This window comes from Podarcis filfolensis (genome assembly GCF_964270895.1).
Source record: "Podarcis filfolensis genome assembly, chromosome: 7".
In the NCBI taxonomy this organism is placed as follows: Eukaryota; Metazoa; Chordata; class Lepidosauria; order Squamata; family Lacertidae; genus Podarcis; species Podarcis filfolensis.
The window spans coordinates 39,340,761-39,358,024 of NC_139603.1; the positions used below are offsets into that span (position 1 = coordinate 39,340,761).

Here is a 17,264-nt window from a genome sequence, read left to right on the forward strand (position 1 = left end):
TTCAGAGCTGGAAAGGAATTTTCCTCTCAGCACCCATTGACCATCGATAGAGGGGTTTTTGCCTTTTCTTGGTGGATAGCACATGACTGTTAGGCACTTTGCACATAGCTTTTGCCACCTCTTGTGTGGAAATGGCAATGGGTAGGATATAAACATGGGGGAGGCCCACACAAGGGGTCTTGAGAAGGTGCATCAGTTCCCAGCGCTTGTGGGCCGGGCCTGGCACCACCCATCTCAGGTTACCAGTGAGTTCTCAGCCCCATGGCATGCACCACACTGGGTCCTTCTACACTGGTCAACTCCTAGGGCAGTCCCCAGCAGGTGTGCTGGGATGGTGTATTGGGCTTGAGATCGGAAGTCTTGGGGGCTAATGGATCTTTACCAAATGTCATGTCACCCCCTTGCCTCACTGTAGTCAATAACACTTGTTATTTCCACCCACACCAATGTCCTAAGTGTTATTCACCTTTCCTCAGCTTGTGGGGAAAAGCATCCAAAATGCGGCCTGCCATGCAACTCTCAATATTCCTGTACTGGCCAAAGCCAATTGTCCCTGAGATGGAGTAAAAAGCCTCAGCAGAACCTTTGAAATACACTTCCAGTGACAGGCGCACCTGTAGAAGCTACAGTCGTAAAATGGTGGGTCTATTCCTGTGAAAGAAAGCCTCCACAGGCTTCTGTAAGTTTGTGAAATTATAAAATGAGTGTGGGGCAGGAAAGAGTATGTGGTTTTGATATATTTTTTTTCGGGGGAGGGGGTCCATAAAAATTGCTTGACTTTCTCATTGGGAGGGCTGTGCCTAACAGCCCTAGTGCAATAGCCTCTACTGCGGATGTCAGTCATCTACAAACCATGAATTCTTGTTTAGCCCCACTGGTTTAAAGTCATAATGCTGGGATAAAAATTTGCCTGCAAATTAATATTTCACCAGTGGTGGAACTGGGTACTCTATTCATTTCCTTGGAATGTAGGTTAGCTCTTTAGGGGGATTTGTGAAAGTATGAGCCATATTGCAGAGTCACATGACTTGTGCAACTCCAAGCATCCTGAGAGAATAATGCACATTTAGAGACAGCACACAAAAATGACATAAATTTATATATGGAATTTAGGCTATTGACAGATGATATATGAGCAGCTGGGCCTCGAGAGATTTCAATGAATAACATGGTAATTTACTGCACCTAACCTGAAATACCAGGTCTATTTTTCATTTTCTGTTTTCTGTCACTGTTTGGTCTCACTTGCATTTGGCAATTTATGTTGTATTTGCAGTACATGCAGCTGTAAATAGATTAATCACTTTATGAATTTTCTGAAATGCTGCATCTCTGACTAGCTGAAAGTCTGCTAAAATGACCGCTATGTTTAATAGTGGCATGCAACACAATTGCTCCCTCTAATATCAAACTCAGGTGCTGCGTGCCAATAGTTATATAGCAAAAACCAGATAACTGCAAAACAAGAGTGAGATATCGGCATTGCAAACCAAGGTTTGCAAAAGTACATTTTTAGGATTCCCCTCAAAAAAGCACCTACTGTGCCAAAAAAAGGGGGGGGGAAAGAACAAAAGAAGCCCAATGACGACCAACCATGTTAAATGGCCAGATAGAAAATTCTTAGAATGTGTGTGTGTCTGTTTAAAATGGTGCTTTCCATATTCAGCTTTTACACTAAAAAATAATACAATTTTTCTGCCTGACTATTGACCGACTGATTAATCAATAAAACGCTACAACCTCAGTTTACACCAAGGGCTTTCAAAGAACATTTTAGTGCTACAGAGCAGTATAGTGGTCTCGGGGCCTTAAACTAGAATGGGGGAAGCTTCCTTAGCTGATTGTAATTAGGTTGGAGGGGACACAAAGCTGAGAGAAGACTGGCTTGCCCAGAGCCAGAAAGTAGTTCATAGTGATCTGGGATTTGAAGTGGCAGCTTCTGTAGCTGAGCTCAGGCTGTTACCCCTGATGCTACGCTAGCTGACAGCTACTGTAAGTCTGGTTCTAGCATCCTAGAATAGTTCTGAAAATGACAAGTATGTGTGCACCTTGAGCAATCTGTGGCACTATGAGTCACAGTGCTGGACTTCCAACTAAAAACCAGATTGCGTTTATAATACATCTGCTGCAAAAGCCAAGGCTTGGTTCTTTCAGGTGCTGTGCTTTAATAGCAACTCACAAGTGCCAGTGCTGTAAAGTCAGCGGTGGTTGGGGTTGCTCCATCAAGGCTTATATGCAGGGCGTGATCTAGGGTGTGTCAGGGGATATATTTTAAGAGGACAGGATATATTATAGTTTCTTATGTTCCATTAAATGTGATGTTTATCAGTCCTGGAACTGAGGATGAGTTATAGGAGAATAGGAAATGAAATGTAGCAAGACATGTCCACACTTGCTATAACTACTTTAGCTGCCATAGATCAAATGACCACAGCAGTTAAGTCCAACCCACACGATCAAGCTGCCCACCTCTATATTTCTTGCACAGATGCATGGAGGATTGTAGCGTGTATGGACTGATAGCATTAAATAGTTTAATTTGAGAGGGGTCCAGATTATTGTACTTAGAGCCAGTGTGGTGTAGTGGTTAAGAGCGGTAGTCTCATAATCTGGTGAACCGGGTTCGTGTCTCCGCTCCTCCACATGCAGCTGCTGGGTGACCTTGGGCCAGTCACACTTCTTTGAAGTCTCTCAGCCCCACACACCTCACAGAGTGTTTGTTGTGGGGGAGGAAGGGAAAGGAGATTGTTAGCTGCTTTGAGACTCCTGAAGGGGAGTGAAAGGCGGGATATCAAATCCAAACTCTTCTTCTCTTCTTAATTTTTGTATTTCCTCCATCCAGCTTACCAAAAGATCTCATGCAAAGCTAACTTACGAAAAGGCTTTTTTAACTATACATCATAATCACAGACAACCACAGAAGCACACCTTTATACCACCTTAAAGAATTTCTCTCTGGACTCAGTGTTTTACCCTGAGATAGTCTGGGTGGATTAGGTTGACTTTGCCCAACTTTCCAAACTGATTAACTGAATGAAGAAATATTGAGACATTAAAGCAAATGATGGTGCTTTCACAGAGTAACTGAAATATAAATAGACCAAGCTGAGGTGGGTGGGTGTACTCAGTACTCAATTTAGTTCACACACACACACACACACACACACACAGACAGACACACACAGTCTAAAATTAAGTACTTTCTTTGGGGCCTACCTGAAGGCTTGTTATATAAATACATAACATGTATGGGAAAATAGAAATAAAGAGAAGTCTAAAATATCAGGAAACAGTGAAAAAAAGTGAGTTTGGGAAAGCTGCAGAAAAGAAATGGACAGATTGTTTTTCACAGCATTTTCAAAATTTAGACAACAGAGTTTAGCTCCCCCCCTCATATGTTAAGATTGAGGGTCCCAGTCAACTAGATTGACAATTCAATGATTCTGTTAACAAATGTTTGGCAAACACAGTAAAATGTCAATAGTTTGCACTTTTATAAAGGTCAATAATGAAATCTGAGCAATTGCAAAGCTGAAAGTACCACACATCAGAGATATAACTGAGTCAAATATTCCAAAATATTCCAAAACCCACAGTTGGAGAATACATTCTTTAGGACCAACCAAAATGTCACAAAATAGCAACAAGCTTTTGTGTTCTCCAAAACCCAGCTCTCAGGCAAGCTGCTACACAAAGCATGAGATAACAGGGACAAATGAAAACAAATACGCATAAGCCTTGGCTCTTTTGAAAATGATGAGAACCATAGTGACATTCCCTCACCCAACCAAACTAATCCATTTGGAACCATCAATATCCAGCTGCCTAATTAAAAGGGGACACTAATTAATGAACTAGCATGAACTAAAAGTGAGAAAATGTTTACAGTTACCAGATGTAAAGTATATATTGCACATAGGGAAGGTCAGCCATCCTCATGGTAGCTTTGGATCAGGGAAGGCATGCTTTGTGCACATCAGGGCTCCCATATGTACAAGAAGTTGCAGCAGCAGAGCTATGAGATATGAGGAAATTTTTAATGAGAGGTAGGGAATCTGTGGCTCTCCAGATGTTATTGGACTCAAATTGCCACCAGTCCCAGATAGTATGACTAACAGTCAAGAGATAATGGACATTGCAACCAAGGAAGATTGGGGGTTGGGGACGCGCAGGTTCTCCATCAACTGGAACGCAGTTTGTCATCTGCTATGCAGAACTACTCAAGACTGAGCTGTCCCACTGTGTTTATCCTACCAAATGATAAGAATAAGATATCAACTGCCAACATGTTATAGAAGGTCACCTGTAGAGGCCTTGTGTAACACCAAGTTGCACCTTGAACATATAATTGCTGAAAATAGTAAACACACACACACACATATATATACAACGGTACCTTGGTTCTCAAACTTAATCCGTTCTGGGAATCCGTTTGACTCCCAAAACAGTTCCTTGATTTGCTGCAGGAGCTTCCTGCACTAAGCTGGAAGCTGCATCGGACGTTCAGCTTCCAAAAAACATGTGCAAACCGGAACACTTACTTCTAGGTTTGCAGCATTCAGGAGCCAATTTGTTCAACAACTAAGCCATTTGGGAACCAAGGTACCACTGTATGTCTGAGCATTATGTACCACCTTCCAGTTAGAAAATTCATGAATTTACCCCAATGAGCCATAGCATTTCAAAAATATCACACAATCTTTGCCAAAAGGTATGCCTCATAATTTTAATCAAGAATGAAACTTCGCTGCCTCTTGAGTTAAATTAAGCCTCTGTAGCCACACAACAGGAAGTGCTAGCTTATACAGGCGTCATAATCTCTACTCACAATTTCCTAATAGATTAGATTGTGACAATGTTGCCCTTTAATTGAAGCTACAACCAAATGGAAACTTCTTTTCTGTAATAACATTCCCTGTGAAAGGGGGAGGAGAGATGCCGGCTGGTCCCACCCACATGTTTGCATCACTCAAGAGAAAGCCTCTAGCCACAAAGAATTAGCTCATACAAATGCATCTCTCATTAGACCAGGCTATGTTTAAAGGACACCAAAGAAAATACAAAGGATCTCTTCCTTTGCATCAAATCATAGTGTTTTCATGTCACAGTAAGCATATTTTGGACTGCATTTGTTTCTTTTAAAAGCAAAGATTGTAGAACCCATCTTTGCTGCCATACATTAGACCTAAGGTCTTTCTTATTTTTTTCTGCTTAACAATTCTGTTTGTGTATAATAATTAAGATCCATTGTTTGCATTTGCATTGCTTTTTGGTTAAATGTCGCTCATCTGGACTGCAAACTTCAGGGGTCGCCTAGCTCAATATATATGCTTGTGTGTATATATAGACAGACATCATTGCTCTATGTAATCTTCATTCTTTTTGTTCTTTCCTATGCAAAAGTAACTGCTCAACAATTCAAGGCAGGAAGGACAGTGGCTGGCCTAGGGTAATCAATTAACTTTTTAACAGACACAAGAAACAAGCAAATTATGTTTAGGAAATAATAATACTTTTAGTTGGTACAATGTCTCCTCCTGAGATGCAGAAAATATTGTGAAAGATTATGTCATCATCACATTACCTTTTGAGTTTTGATAGCTGCTACACAAACACTTCTATATGTAATGTGCAAAAAATGTGGGTTAAACCACAGAGCCTAGGGCTTGCCGATCAGAAGGTCGATGGTTCAAATCTCCCATTGCTCTGTCCCAGCTCCTGCCAACCTAGCAGTTCGAAAGTGCAAGTAGATAAATAGGTACCGCTCCAGCGGAAAGGTAAATGGCATTTCTGTGTGCTGCTCTGGTTCGCCAGAAGTGGCTTAGTCATGCTGGCCACATGACCCGGAAACTGCACACAGGCTCCCTCAGCCAGTAAAGTGAGATGAGTGTCAAAACCTCAGAGTCGTCCGTGACTGGACCTAATGGTCAGGGGTCCCTTTACCTTTACACAAACACTTTTATATGTAATGTGCAAAAAAATGTTCAAATCACATGGGTTTTCCACATTAAAGTCAGCTGTCAAGATACAGATACAGTGGTGCTATGGAACCACTCATGTAATCTAAGCATTAGTCTTTTCATACACTACTGATGGAACATAGAAAGGGAGCCACAGGGAAGGAGGTTTTAGAAGGTCACCCTGTCCAACCTGGAACAACACTAAAAGGATTTAAAATGAAATGGGAGTTGGAAGTCTTGCAATAACATAGTGCCTGGGTAATTTTCTCTTGGGAGTCCATGGACTTAGCTCATCTGTGAACAGGGATACATATCTGTGAAAAATTACTCTATTTGCTCTTGCACTTTGAAATACTGGTTACCACATGGGACCTAGCACAATCTAACCCACTGGGAGCACTTTGACAATACCATTTTTGCTTTTTAGATGGCTTCCTTCCCTAGCCATTTATATCCCTAGGAATTGCTTTGGCTTTGCAAAGCGATCTGTCATCTGCTTCTCTCAGAGTCATCTGCGTTTTCTCAGAGAAAGCAGCAAAGCAGAGAAGCAAGAACTGAAAAGTACACTGCTTCTTATAGCTAAATTGCTAGAAAAGCAGCACAAGATCTGTTCAGGAAATGTTTGCTTTCTTTTATTGCAGGATAACAATGGGTATGAAGAAAAATATTTCAAATTGTTTTGAGAACAAAGGCCACAATAAATACGCACTTCCATGCACAAAAAGAGGGGGAAGCCAGCTATACGAAGCAAGTTTCCACTTCCATTATTATTATTTTTAAGAAAACTTTTTAAAACTTTTGAATACAAACTTCAAGGGAATAAAAAACAAGCCTTTTGTATCAGTCTCCCACAGCTGCATGTTCCAAAGAGTCATCAGCTATGAGGAGGGCTGTTTAGCTCCATTCCTTTAATCTAATGAAAAATTCTTGCACTTTGGGGGTCAAGCTCTGTGACAGAGCAGCTTGCTTACCTGTGGACACAATGTTTCATGACACATGAGAATGTAGTTGACAAACAGCTGGTGCCATTCAAGGGAAGATGCATGAGGAGGCAGTATTTGCCACCCAAATCCGCCAAGTGTGACATAAAATTATGACATGAAATTATGATAGTGTTGTGCTTCTAAAACATTGCATATTTATTGTCTGATCAGGCACATGGTGAAGGGAGAAGGTGTGAAACTAACATTTACTGGGACCTGGATGGAACAACAAAAGCTGCTAAGCCAGTGGCCAGGAAATTGCTAAGAAAAACTACATTGAAAAACAACAGCAACAAACCAAAAAATCCCCCCAAAGTTCCCTGTCTACAAATCCATTAACAAATAAACAACAACAACAACAACAACAACAACACACACATTGGGGTAGACAAGAAAGAGATTTACGGATGCAATACATATGCTACCTCTTCTGTTTCTTAGCATAATCATGCTTTGGATCATTAAATCTCTTTCTTGTTTAGGTAAAGGTAAAGGGACCCCGGACCATTAGGTCCAGTTATGACCGACTCTGGGATTGTGGTGCTTATCTCGCTTTATTGGCCGAGGGAGCCGGCGTACAGCTTCCAGGTCATGTGGCCAGCATGACTAAGCCACTTCTGGCAAACCAGAGCAGCGCACGGAAATGCCGTTTACCTTCCCGCCGGAGCAGTACCTATTTATCTGCTTGCATTTTGACGTGCTTTCGAACTGCTAAGTTGGCAGGTGCAGGGACCGAGCAAAGGGAGCTCACCCCATCGCAAGGATTCAAATCGCCGACCTTCTGATCGGCAAGTCCTAGGCTCTGTGGTTTAACCCACAGCGCCACCCGTGTCCCAGACCTTTCTTGTTTACCCCATTGTTTTGTTTTGTTTTTCCTTTGCTTCCATTTGCGTTTTGGTATTTTCATTTTTGTTCTACATATTCTTAAACCTCAAAAGCAGCATTTTGGCTTTCACAAATATATGATGCTTTCAACTTAAGTACCTAATAAAGGGCAGAGAGAGACTCCCCTTTCTTTAGCAAATAACAATGCAGCAATTTCACACCAGAATTCCAGTCCTGACATCATTTCTTTCTTTTTAATAATAAAACTAAAGGTGTTGTGGATACTTGTGCCCTGATTGATACTTGTGCCCACATACACTTCCAAATGTGTGTTCAAACATTGAAAAATCTTGTTTTACCCTAAACCATAAACTATAGAACAAACCTTCATTACAGCTTGTGGTTAGTCAAGGAGAGATAAACCACAAGCCTCGATTCAGGCAACATGCATTGTGATGAGCCAAACCATGGTTTGTCTTAACCATGGTTTGGCTCATCACAGTGCAGCAGCAGAACAACCAGGGAGGAACAAAGTGGCTGCAATCTTTTGACATGTCCACACATTCATGCTCCAAAGTGTGGAGAGCCTTCAATCAGCTTTGGGTGATGGCCCAGCTGCACTGCTCTTTGGACAGGGATAGCCTAACTTCTATCATCTATGCTCTGGTAACCTCTAGGTTAGATTACTGCAACACGTTATACATGGGGCTGCCTCTGAAGATGGTATAGAAACTTCAGCTGGTGCAGAATTCAGCAGCCAGGTTGCTCACCAGGGCAAGATGGTTTGAGTATATTACACAGATCCCTCCTCGACTGAACTGGCTGCCAACTAGTTTCCGGGACCAATACAAAGAGATGTTTTGACCTACAGAGCCTTAAATGGCTCAGGACCGCAACAGTTTTTATAAACATTTTATTAATTTTCAAGAAAAAATTCCAAGAACTCCCTTCCCCAAAACAGAAGACCAATGCATCAAAATTTCCCATATATCTATACGTGTATTAGGTGCGTGCCAGTCATCAGGATGTTCATTTGGTTATTTTATAAAGGGGTTCCAAATGTCAACAAAATCATCAGTATCTGATATATCATTCAGGGCATGGACTCTCTTCGTTAGTTTATCAGGACCACAACACCTCAAGGACTGCATCTCTCCATATGAACCAACCTAGACCCTGTAATCATTATCAGAGGCCATTCTTCATGTGGCACATCTCCAACAGGTTCAGAGGGCAGCAACATGAGAACGGTGGCTTCCTACTTGTGGAATGCTCTCCCCAGAGAAGCTCACCTGGCACCTTCACTGCATATCATTAGCTGCCAGGCAACCACATTCCTCTTTTTCCTCTTTCCTCTCTTTAATTAGGCCTTTGGCTAATTAAACAAGCTATGGTATTTTAAACTGCTTGTGTGCAGGGGAGCTATTATTTTTGCTTGTTATGCATGTTTGTATTTTTATATTGTAAACCATCCTGTGATCTTCAGAAGAAGGGCGGTACAGTATAGAAATGTAAATCATTATCATCATCATTCATGGTTTGGTTTCGCATGACATGCAGCTCAGGCCAGTATAATGGTTGTGAAGGGGGAGAAATTAATACTAATATTGAATTCACATACAGAGAACATAATTTATTTTTTCCAGAATACTGAATCTTGTAAGAAAGGATGACTGGCAAACGGTAATGATTTGTTTCATAAAACGTACAGAGTACTGTAGATCTATCATAACTTTGGTCTAAGCAGCTAGCCATAAACTATTTGAAGCTGAACTTCTGTGTCCTGGAATTTTAGCTGTTCTTTGTGACAGGATTATTACTAACCTAGTAAGTGCCTAAAGCAATACTTGGCAAAACAACAACAACCCCTGATAATTCACGTCAACGCTTGTCTTAATAGCATCCCATTGGCATTGTTTACTCAGCTCTAGAATTTTAGATGAAAGCCTCAAGAGTCTTGTATCCAACTAGGAGCCAAGTCCAGACAGAGAAAAATAAGAAACAAGCACCCAAACTAGTCTTTTTTTAAAAGGGGGAGGGACACATTTATCTCTGTATGCTAAAAAAAGATATTATAGCATATTCTCATTAAGATAAGGCACCCTGTTTAAATGCTGTATCTTAATCCATCTGAAGCATTGTTTCATAAGCAGCTTAATTTACTCAGGCTGAAGATGTGGTAATAATTGCTTACCTGACTCACAGGCAAATGTCTTTGATGTCTCATCATGAAAGATAATTGCCACTGCATGCTTCTTTGTCTCTCGAGGCAGTCTGGTTATGTTTTTGATGTTGTGCAGCTCAGTTACCTTAAAATGAAGAGATATAGAATTTAGTTTGGTTTATAAACAGGAGGAGAAAAACCCCAAATGTTCAATTTTCATCATAGTCCCCACATTTTTCTGATGACCAGTGGAATGGACTTTATCAAACAATGTGTGTGTGCACGTGTGTGTGTGTTGGAGCTGCAGAATTGTTTCTAGAATAACCATTCTGTCACACATGATTTATTTATTTTTATTATACTTCGAGAACCTTGGAGCGATAGAGCCTATTCATTTTCATCTGCTTTGGCTTTGTGAATTACTTCATAATACAAGCCACTTGTCTGAATTCCTAAATTGGCAAATTTGTTGCAGTAGCAGCAGCAAATAAGTTTCCATCTCAGAAAACTCTACAGCATCAGCAAGAAGAAACTAGTTCATCCATCATGCCAATTAGCACCACATACTTTTGCATTGATGTGGAGTTCTTTCACTTTAAAGTGAAATGGTAATTCTAGGGATATCCAAGCCTGAACCAGAAAATGCAACTTTGGCATTCATCTGAAATATTCCAAGGGCAAAGATCAGCCAAGAAAACTAGCATGGGTTTTATGGATTTGGTGAAGAAATAAGTTACCAAAATGTATTAACTGCAGAATAAGCAAGCTCTTTTTCTGCTTTTCTTGGTTTACACAAACATTTCACATTAGCATCAAGAAGGGAGGAAACAACACAATGATCAAGGTTTGACTAGTAATCTTAAGAATGGATCAGCTCAGAAAATAGGGTTATGGATATTAAGTATACACTGGGGACTAATTTGTGTCTGGCTTGTAGCAAACAAAAAACACCTTGAAGTATGATCTAATTAGTTTTCCAGGCTCTCTAGAGGCTTCCCACAGACTATTCAGTTTTTCCTTAGAAGCCTAATCCCACAAAGACGTGAGCTTTATGAACCCAATAGCACCTTTGCACAAGTTTAGACACATTTCGTTCCAACTTTGTTCTGCTATGTAAAAAACAAAACAAAAAAACATGATTTAGCTTCTAAAGTGTTCTGCATTGAACAGAAAGTACTGGGGTGCCCAACAGATTCATCCGCTGTAGGTCCTTCCACATGTCACAATACAGCCTGCAGTTAGCTAAACTGCTTCTTGGTCAATATTTCTAGGGTTTGAGCAGTTACCAGACTGCATTTTAAGTGAGCAATATTTATTCTGGAAGCAAGCAACACCTGGAAAGCAGTTTTACTGGATGCAGGTACACTTGCTGCTTTGTTTGCTTAAACCTCTTTGTCACTTACTAGGAGCAAACTTAGGCATTGCATATCTTTTGAATTGGGAAATAGAGCTGCGGAAGACAGACCCCAAAGTCTCCATTTTAAAGCTGTTGTGCATGATGTCGGTTCTGATTAGTCTAGGCTCCTCAAGCATGGAGGTGTACAGCTGCCAGATCTTCAGGTCTGACCTGAAATTTCCAGGTTTGCCTGGCCCCCTCCAGGTGCAGGACTTGAATCTCCAGCTGGGCAAAAGCACATTTAAAAACATTAAAAAGAAGAGGACTGTGCTTTGTGTGTAGCTTTGAAGCCCCCTTCCCATCCCTACTATGTGGTGGGAAGGGAATGCAGAGGAAGAAAAGAACTGGACTGGACTTATGAGTATGTATGCATGTCCAGCACAAGGTGTAGGGCTACAGAAGCGTGCAGAGCATTTGGAGTGCTGAGAGACAGAAGTGGAGACTGGAGAGTCTGAACAGGAGGAGGTACATCCCTATGACTCCCTAGCAGCCATGGAAGAGCCAGTGGACACCTGCAAACACTGACAACAAAGCATAAGAGCATTAATATATTAACACAAAAGGCGTAGAAGCTCTGTGTTCAGACCGCTAGCTAAAACATTTTTAAAAGTGGCAAGGAGGGTTTGGCAGAAGCTCCCACTGTAGATAAAGATTACTTCCTGAGCTGGGCATATTGTAGTGATTTCTTTCTTTCTGCCTGGTGGCACCAAAGCAAAGAAACTGAGCAAGAAAAAGTGTAAAGAGCCAACTCCTGCTCACTCTGCCTCTTCCTCTGCCACTTCCCTTCCCAACTTCCTGCAAAGGATCAAGGAATGGTGCTGAAGTCATGGAGCCTGGCTATGGTAATCTCCTTGGACTGAAGCAGCTATTATACTGTGATGCTAGTCTATACTTCTGTATTGATGCATGGAGTAAACATTTGACTGGAAAATACAGTAAACCTGTATACTTCACAGGGGCCATCACACACAACTTTTTAGAAAGTTATCCCAACAACATAGTTGTTACCTGAAAGCCAAATCATATGGAGATGCCCATGTGGTTGAGGACAACAGAATGCTGGTGAGTGGTGCATGGTGCAGTAACTGTGCATGTAAGCATGTACAACCATGTAACCTCCTGCCCAGGAGACAACTTGAGAATAATACCTAAGCTACTCTGAGCTCTTTCACAGAAGTGAAGGTTGAAGCAAATAAACTGTACAAACATTAGGAAAACCACATATTGTTTGAGGCATTCCCTGGCGGAATTCCTCTCAGCACAACCATGTGGGTGGCACTACATGCTAATCATTCAACTTCCTGGCACCATCTGCGGCACTGAAATAATGTATTAAATACAGATCTCAGATAATGATCTAATGGCATATACGTAAGGCCAAAACCCAGCTAAAGCTAAGCCAGTCTGGATTTTATCAGTGCCTGGCTGGGTGACTCTGGGAACCCTAGTATACTGCCTATGAAGAAAGGTGGGATAAGTGCAAGAGATAGGGGAGCTCATGCTTCCATGCTTCATTTTGTGAGAAACATCATGAAATCAACCACAATATTCACACAGTTAGATGGGTACACATTGGAGCAAGAAAATTTATACCATAAAATTCCAAGAGGAGTATCATTTTGTTGTATACGATAATATTTCATCTTATTTTATCCTTGAAACAACCACAGTCATGTGTAGGAACTGAGAAACAGTGATATGCTTAGGGCAATTCAAGTGAGTATTTGGACTGAGTAGTAATGCGAGCATAAGCCTCCCTTGTCCAAGGTCAAATCCATATTCACTGCTCCAGGGAAACTGCTTCAGGTAGTATAGTTGCAGAAAGCCACTGAGGCAATATGATGCTAGCAACACAGATAGCCAAGTGCTTTGGAAGTCTGGGCCCTTTGGAACTTAAATAATGGAACCTATTGTTTAGAGTTAAATGCCCCAGTTGCAACCCTCTCCATTGCCATTATAAGTGCCAGTTAAAGTTTTACTGCAGTAGCTGCATTTACCAGACTTGAAAAGGCCTCATAGCATCGTCAGTTGGCCTGAACAGAAATATTGCCGGACAAAATGGAACTAGAGAACTACTCGTTTCTTATTTGCTGTAGAAAAATAAAGAAAGGTCAGAGCTGCCCCAGGGCAGCTGCTGTTTCACACTTTTTTAAGCAATAAAGATTATGCTTTCCTTCTAAGAACAAGGGGCAAAGGAATAAAGCAGCTGCAAATGCTGAGTCCTTTGCTTTGGAGAACGATAGCAGGTATGCAATCCAGATGTACCCATATTAGTTAGGAATGTGTTTGTAAACTTCTACATCTCTCTCTCTCTCTCTCTCTCTCTCTCTCTCTCTCTCTCTCTCTCTCTGTGTGTGTGTGTGTGTGTGTGTTTCCTTCTCTCCACCCCCTGTTAATCCTCTCTCCTGAAATCTAAACTGGAATTCCCATAGTCAAATGTAGAAAAACTGGGGGAGAGGGAGAGAGAGAAGACTGCCCAAATTGAAATGCAATGAAGACTTTCCCTATATTTAAGAAATTGTGGGTTTTGTTTGCAAACAACTGTGGAATACAGAAAAGAGGCAGGGAAGGGATTAGCTTAGCCCAAGAGCTGTATCCATAAATGCCAAGTGTGCAGCTGGGCTACAAACTGGGCAGGAAGGGAGGCAGCAAGCGGAACAGTGACAAGAGGAAAGCTCAGAAGCCTGGGTCAGAACCTGGTTGTCTCTGGGAGCATTTATTTCCTTCTCCCATTCAAACAAAGTTGATGCATCTGAATACCCGCTAATCAGTTTCTAGGAAGGAAAGATCAAGCAGACATGATGGCGTGTGATGCCAAGAGTCTTCCAACAACCCCTTGCAGTACAGTCTCACTTCTTTTTGAAAAGAAAGATTCCTAGCTACTCAAAGAACAGGAACAAGAATTGAGTGTGTGTATTCATCTGTGAGCACTGAATCCATTACATATCTCCCTTTCATATAGGAAAAAAATTCTCTCTGGAATAGAAAAAAAGGGGAAAGATTGGATCACAATCTTTCAAAGATCTGAACTATAAGCTACATATAAACTTTTAAAGTAGCATTTCAGTCAGTCAGTGATAAAAACTGTATTATATGGCTATTATTAGAATTTGAGAAATTACTGAAATCATTTTGCAGTAAACTTTTTCCAGAATATCATATTTTTTTAAAAAAAACCTGGTGATGCTGAATCTTATCAAATACCATTTGCATTGGTACTCCTTGCAGATGCTCCTACAGAGCAAAGATTGTGTTCAGAATCATCCCCTTTGGTCACCTATACAGCGGAATCTCGTGTTACATACTGCCCTCCTTACAAATACTTCAGGTTACGCGCTCCATTAACCTGGAAGTAGATGCTCCCGGTTGCGAACTTTGCCCTGGGATGCGAGCGGAAGTTGTGCGACAGTGGTGCGGCAGCAGCAGGAGGCGCCATTAGTGAAAGCATGCCTCATGTTAAGAATGGTTTCGGGTTACAAATGGACCTCCAGAACGAATTAAGTTCATAACCGGAGGTACCACTGTATCTGCTAATCTGAAGAACAGACCCAGTTCAGTAGCAATGCTCCCAGTTAAACAAACCATGTTTTTTTGGGGAGTAGGAATGAGCACTTGGTCCTCTCACTGTTTACTCATGACTTCAGAAAAGATTTCCTGCTTTATTAAATCTGTTTCCTGTGATGTCCAAACCAGGAAAATTGTGACCTGAGCACTCCACACAAACTAGACTTGTAAACCAACATCAATCAGTTCCACATGCAGAGTTCCAGATTGCATAGAGGCCTATATGTATAATCTGCTGCTATTCAGATAACTATATGCAATGCATGGATACTTGGGAAGGTATTTAATGCAGTGCTAGGGAATTCTACAGATGAAGTTCCCTTCTGTTGGGTTTAGCATGTGAAGGAGACTTCAGATAGATAGATAGATAGATAGATAGATAGATAGATAGATAGATGATAGATAGATAGATATAGACCAGTTATACCATGCATAATTGTTGACTGTGAAATTATTCTGAAAGCTTACTAAAAGAAGGACTTCCTTTTGCAAAAGCCATGCTGATTTTTCCCTAGCAAAATGTGCTTTTCTATATGTTTATGAGTTCTAGTCTGTCTTAAAAAAATGTTTTTCATTCATTTACTTGGGCTTGAAGATAGCCCGACGAGTAATAATTTTTTGGATTCCCCTCAAATCTGTTTAAACACTGGTGCTATCTTGGCTAATGGCCATATTTCAACACTTTTGGAATGAAGCCTGCTTTTAGCGATCAATTACATATTTAGTTAATCGTTCAACAATTTCACATTTAGATTCTAAGAACTTTTGAGTGAAGGCCATCTGGCACTGACAACTTTATGCTTTTTAATTCTAAAGCTTTGTCCTTTGTCACTGAATTAAAAAAAACACAATCTTACAATATTTAACTTAGTTACTGTGGTTTTTTCTCTCCTTATTAGTGCATGTATTCATATATAGAACACATTTAGGAACTTGCAAATTTTGCAGAATTGGTGAAATTAGTTCCACAGTTCTATGAAATTTAATCTACCTCCTCTGTTGGCATCCATCTGTCTCAAGAGACAATGGAGTGTGCCTCTAGGGGTGAAGTCAAACTGCTGGAGAATCACAGTACCTGCTGTGGCAGCAAAGACAAGGATCTCTTAACTGCTGCCTCCTGTGCAGTTTTAGATGCATTAGCAAAACATAACATTAGTAGTGTTTTTAATAAACTTTTGTCTACTAAAAATGTCCAAAAAAGAATACATATAGCCTTTCCCTCTCCTTGTTACTGATTATAATAGGAAAGAAAACTGAGTCCTCCAGGGAAAGTAAGTGTGAAATTTTGCACACATACGTTCTCTTTCTTCTTTGAAGAGTTGATCTCCAGGAATCTTTAAAGTTGCCATGGGAGCCGCATATTTTCTGAAGCCTAAAGTACCCTTATATTTCTTATATAGCAGAAATTATGGATAATCATGCACACTCAAAAATATATGGCCACTCATATGGCAAAGAGTCACAAGGATAGTGTGCAAAAACTTAAAACATTTTTTAAAAAGCAGTGGAAGTTTCCCATCTTAAAAAAAAATCCAATTTGGTAACACTTGTACATAATTTTGCCCTATTCCATGCAATGCTTTATCACAATTTAATGCTTAAATAACACATAAGATTATATCTATGCTCAAACAGACATTCAAACAGCATAACCTATATCCTAAGAGTCTACTGAAGGCCTTGTTATCAGTTCACTTCCGTGGTAACTGAGACCATCTACCTGCCAATTTAAACACAGTGCAAGTGTATTTTTTCTGCTCACTTAATTATCTCAGAGGTGAAAGGCAATTAAACACTCAAATTAGTGAGGTTTTTCTTAAGGAAAGATAGATACACAGTAACTTGAAATATTTGTTTCCTGAGTTCTCAAATACAGCTGCCATTTATTCTGATCACTGTTCATTTCTTTACAGCTGCACTTGCCTTTTCAGGATTTAACAGATAGGATCCAGTTAGCACAAGATTAGCGGTATTTAAGCAATAGTCTACACACCCTGAAAGCAGAGGTGTCTCAGGGATGAAATGAGCATCCTTTTACAGTTTTAATGTGGTATTTGCAGCAAATCCAGACAACCAAACAAACACCTGTACAAACCTGGTCACTTAACTCCATCTGAAACTCCATCTGGTCTTGTGCCAATAATTTTGACACACAATCCAGAGTTCCTAACCTGCAAGCTTTAGGTAACTCATAAAAATCACACGGGATATGGTGATAGCTAAAGTGATGTAAGCATATCTACAATCAGCATCATGAACTGGTATCCTTCGGTTGCTGTCTACACCAGAGACCCTGGGAAGGCCAAACACAAATTCCTTGTGAGCAGGAAAAACAGCTATAATTGCCTGCTTTATTTCTCTGATCTCAGGGC

The 17,264-nt window shown here is 40.6% G+C and overlaps 1 protein-coding gene across 1 annotated transcript in view; it reads right to left on the bottom strand.

Moving 5' to 3' along the window:
* DOK6 (docking protein 6) overlaps nt 1-17,264 on the bottom strand; it is a 183,983-nt gene that overhangs the window by 76,266 nt on the left and 90,453 nt on the right. Inside the window, exon 3 of the mRNA XM_083622655.1 lies at nt 9,963-10,077. Coding sequence (XP_083478781.1) covers nt 9,963-10,077 — 115 coding nt within the window. The remainder of the gene's footprint in view (nt 1-9,962; nt 10,078-17,264) is intronic.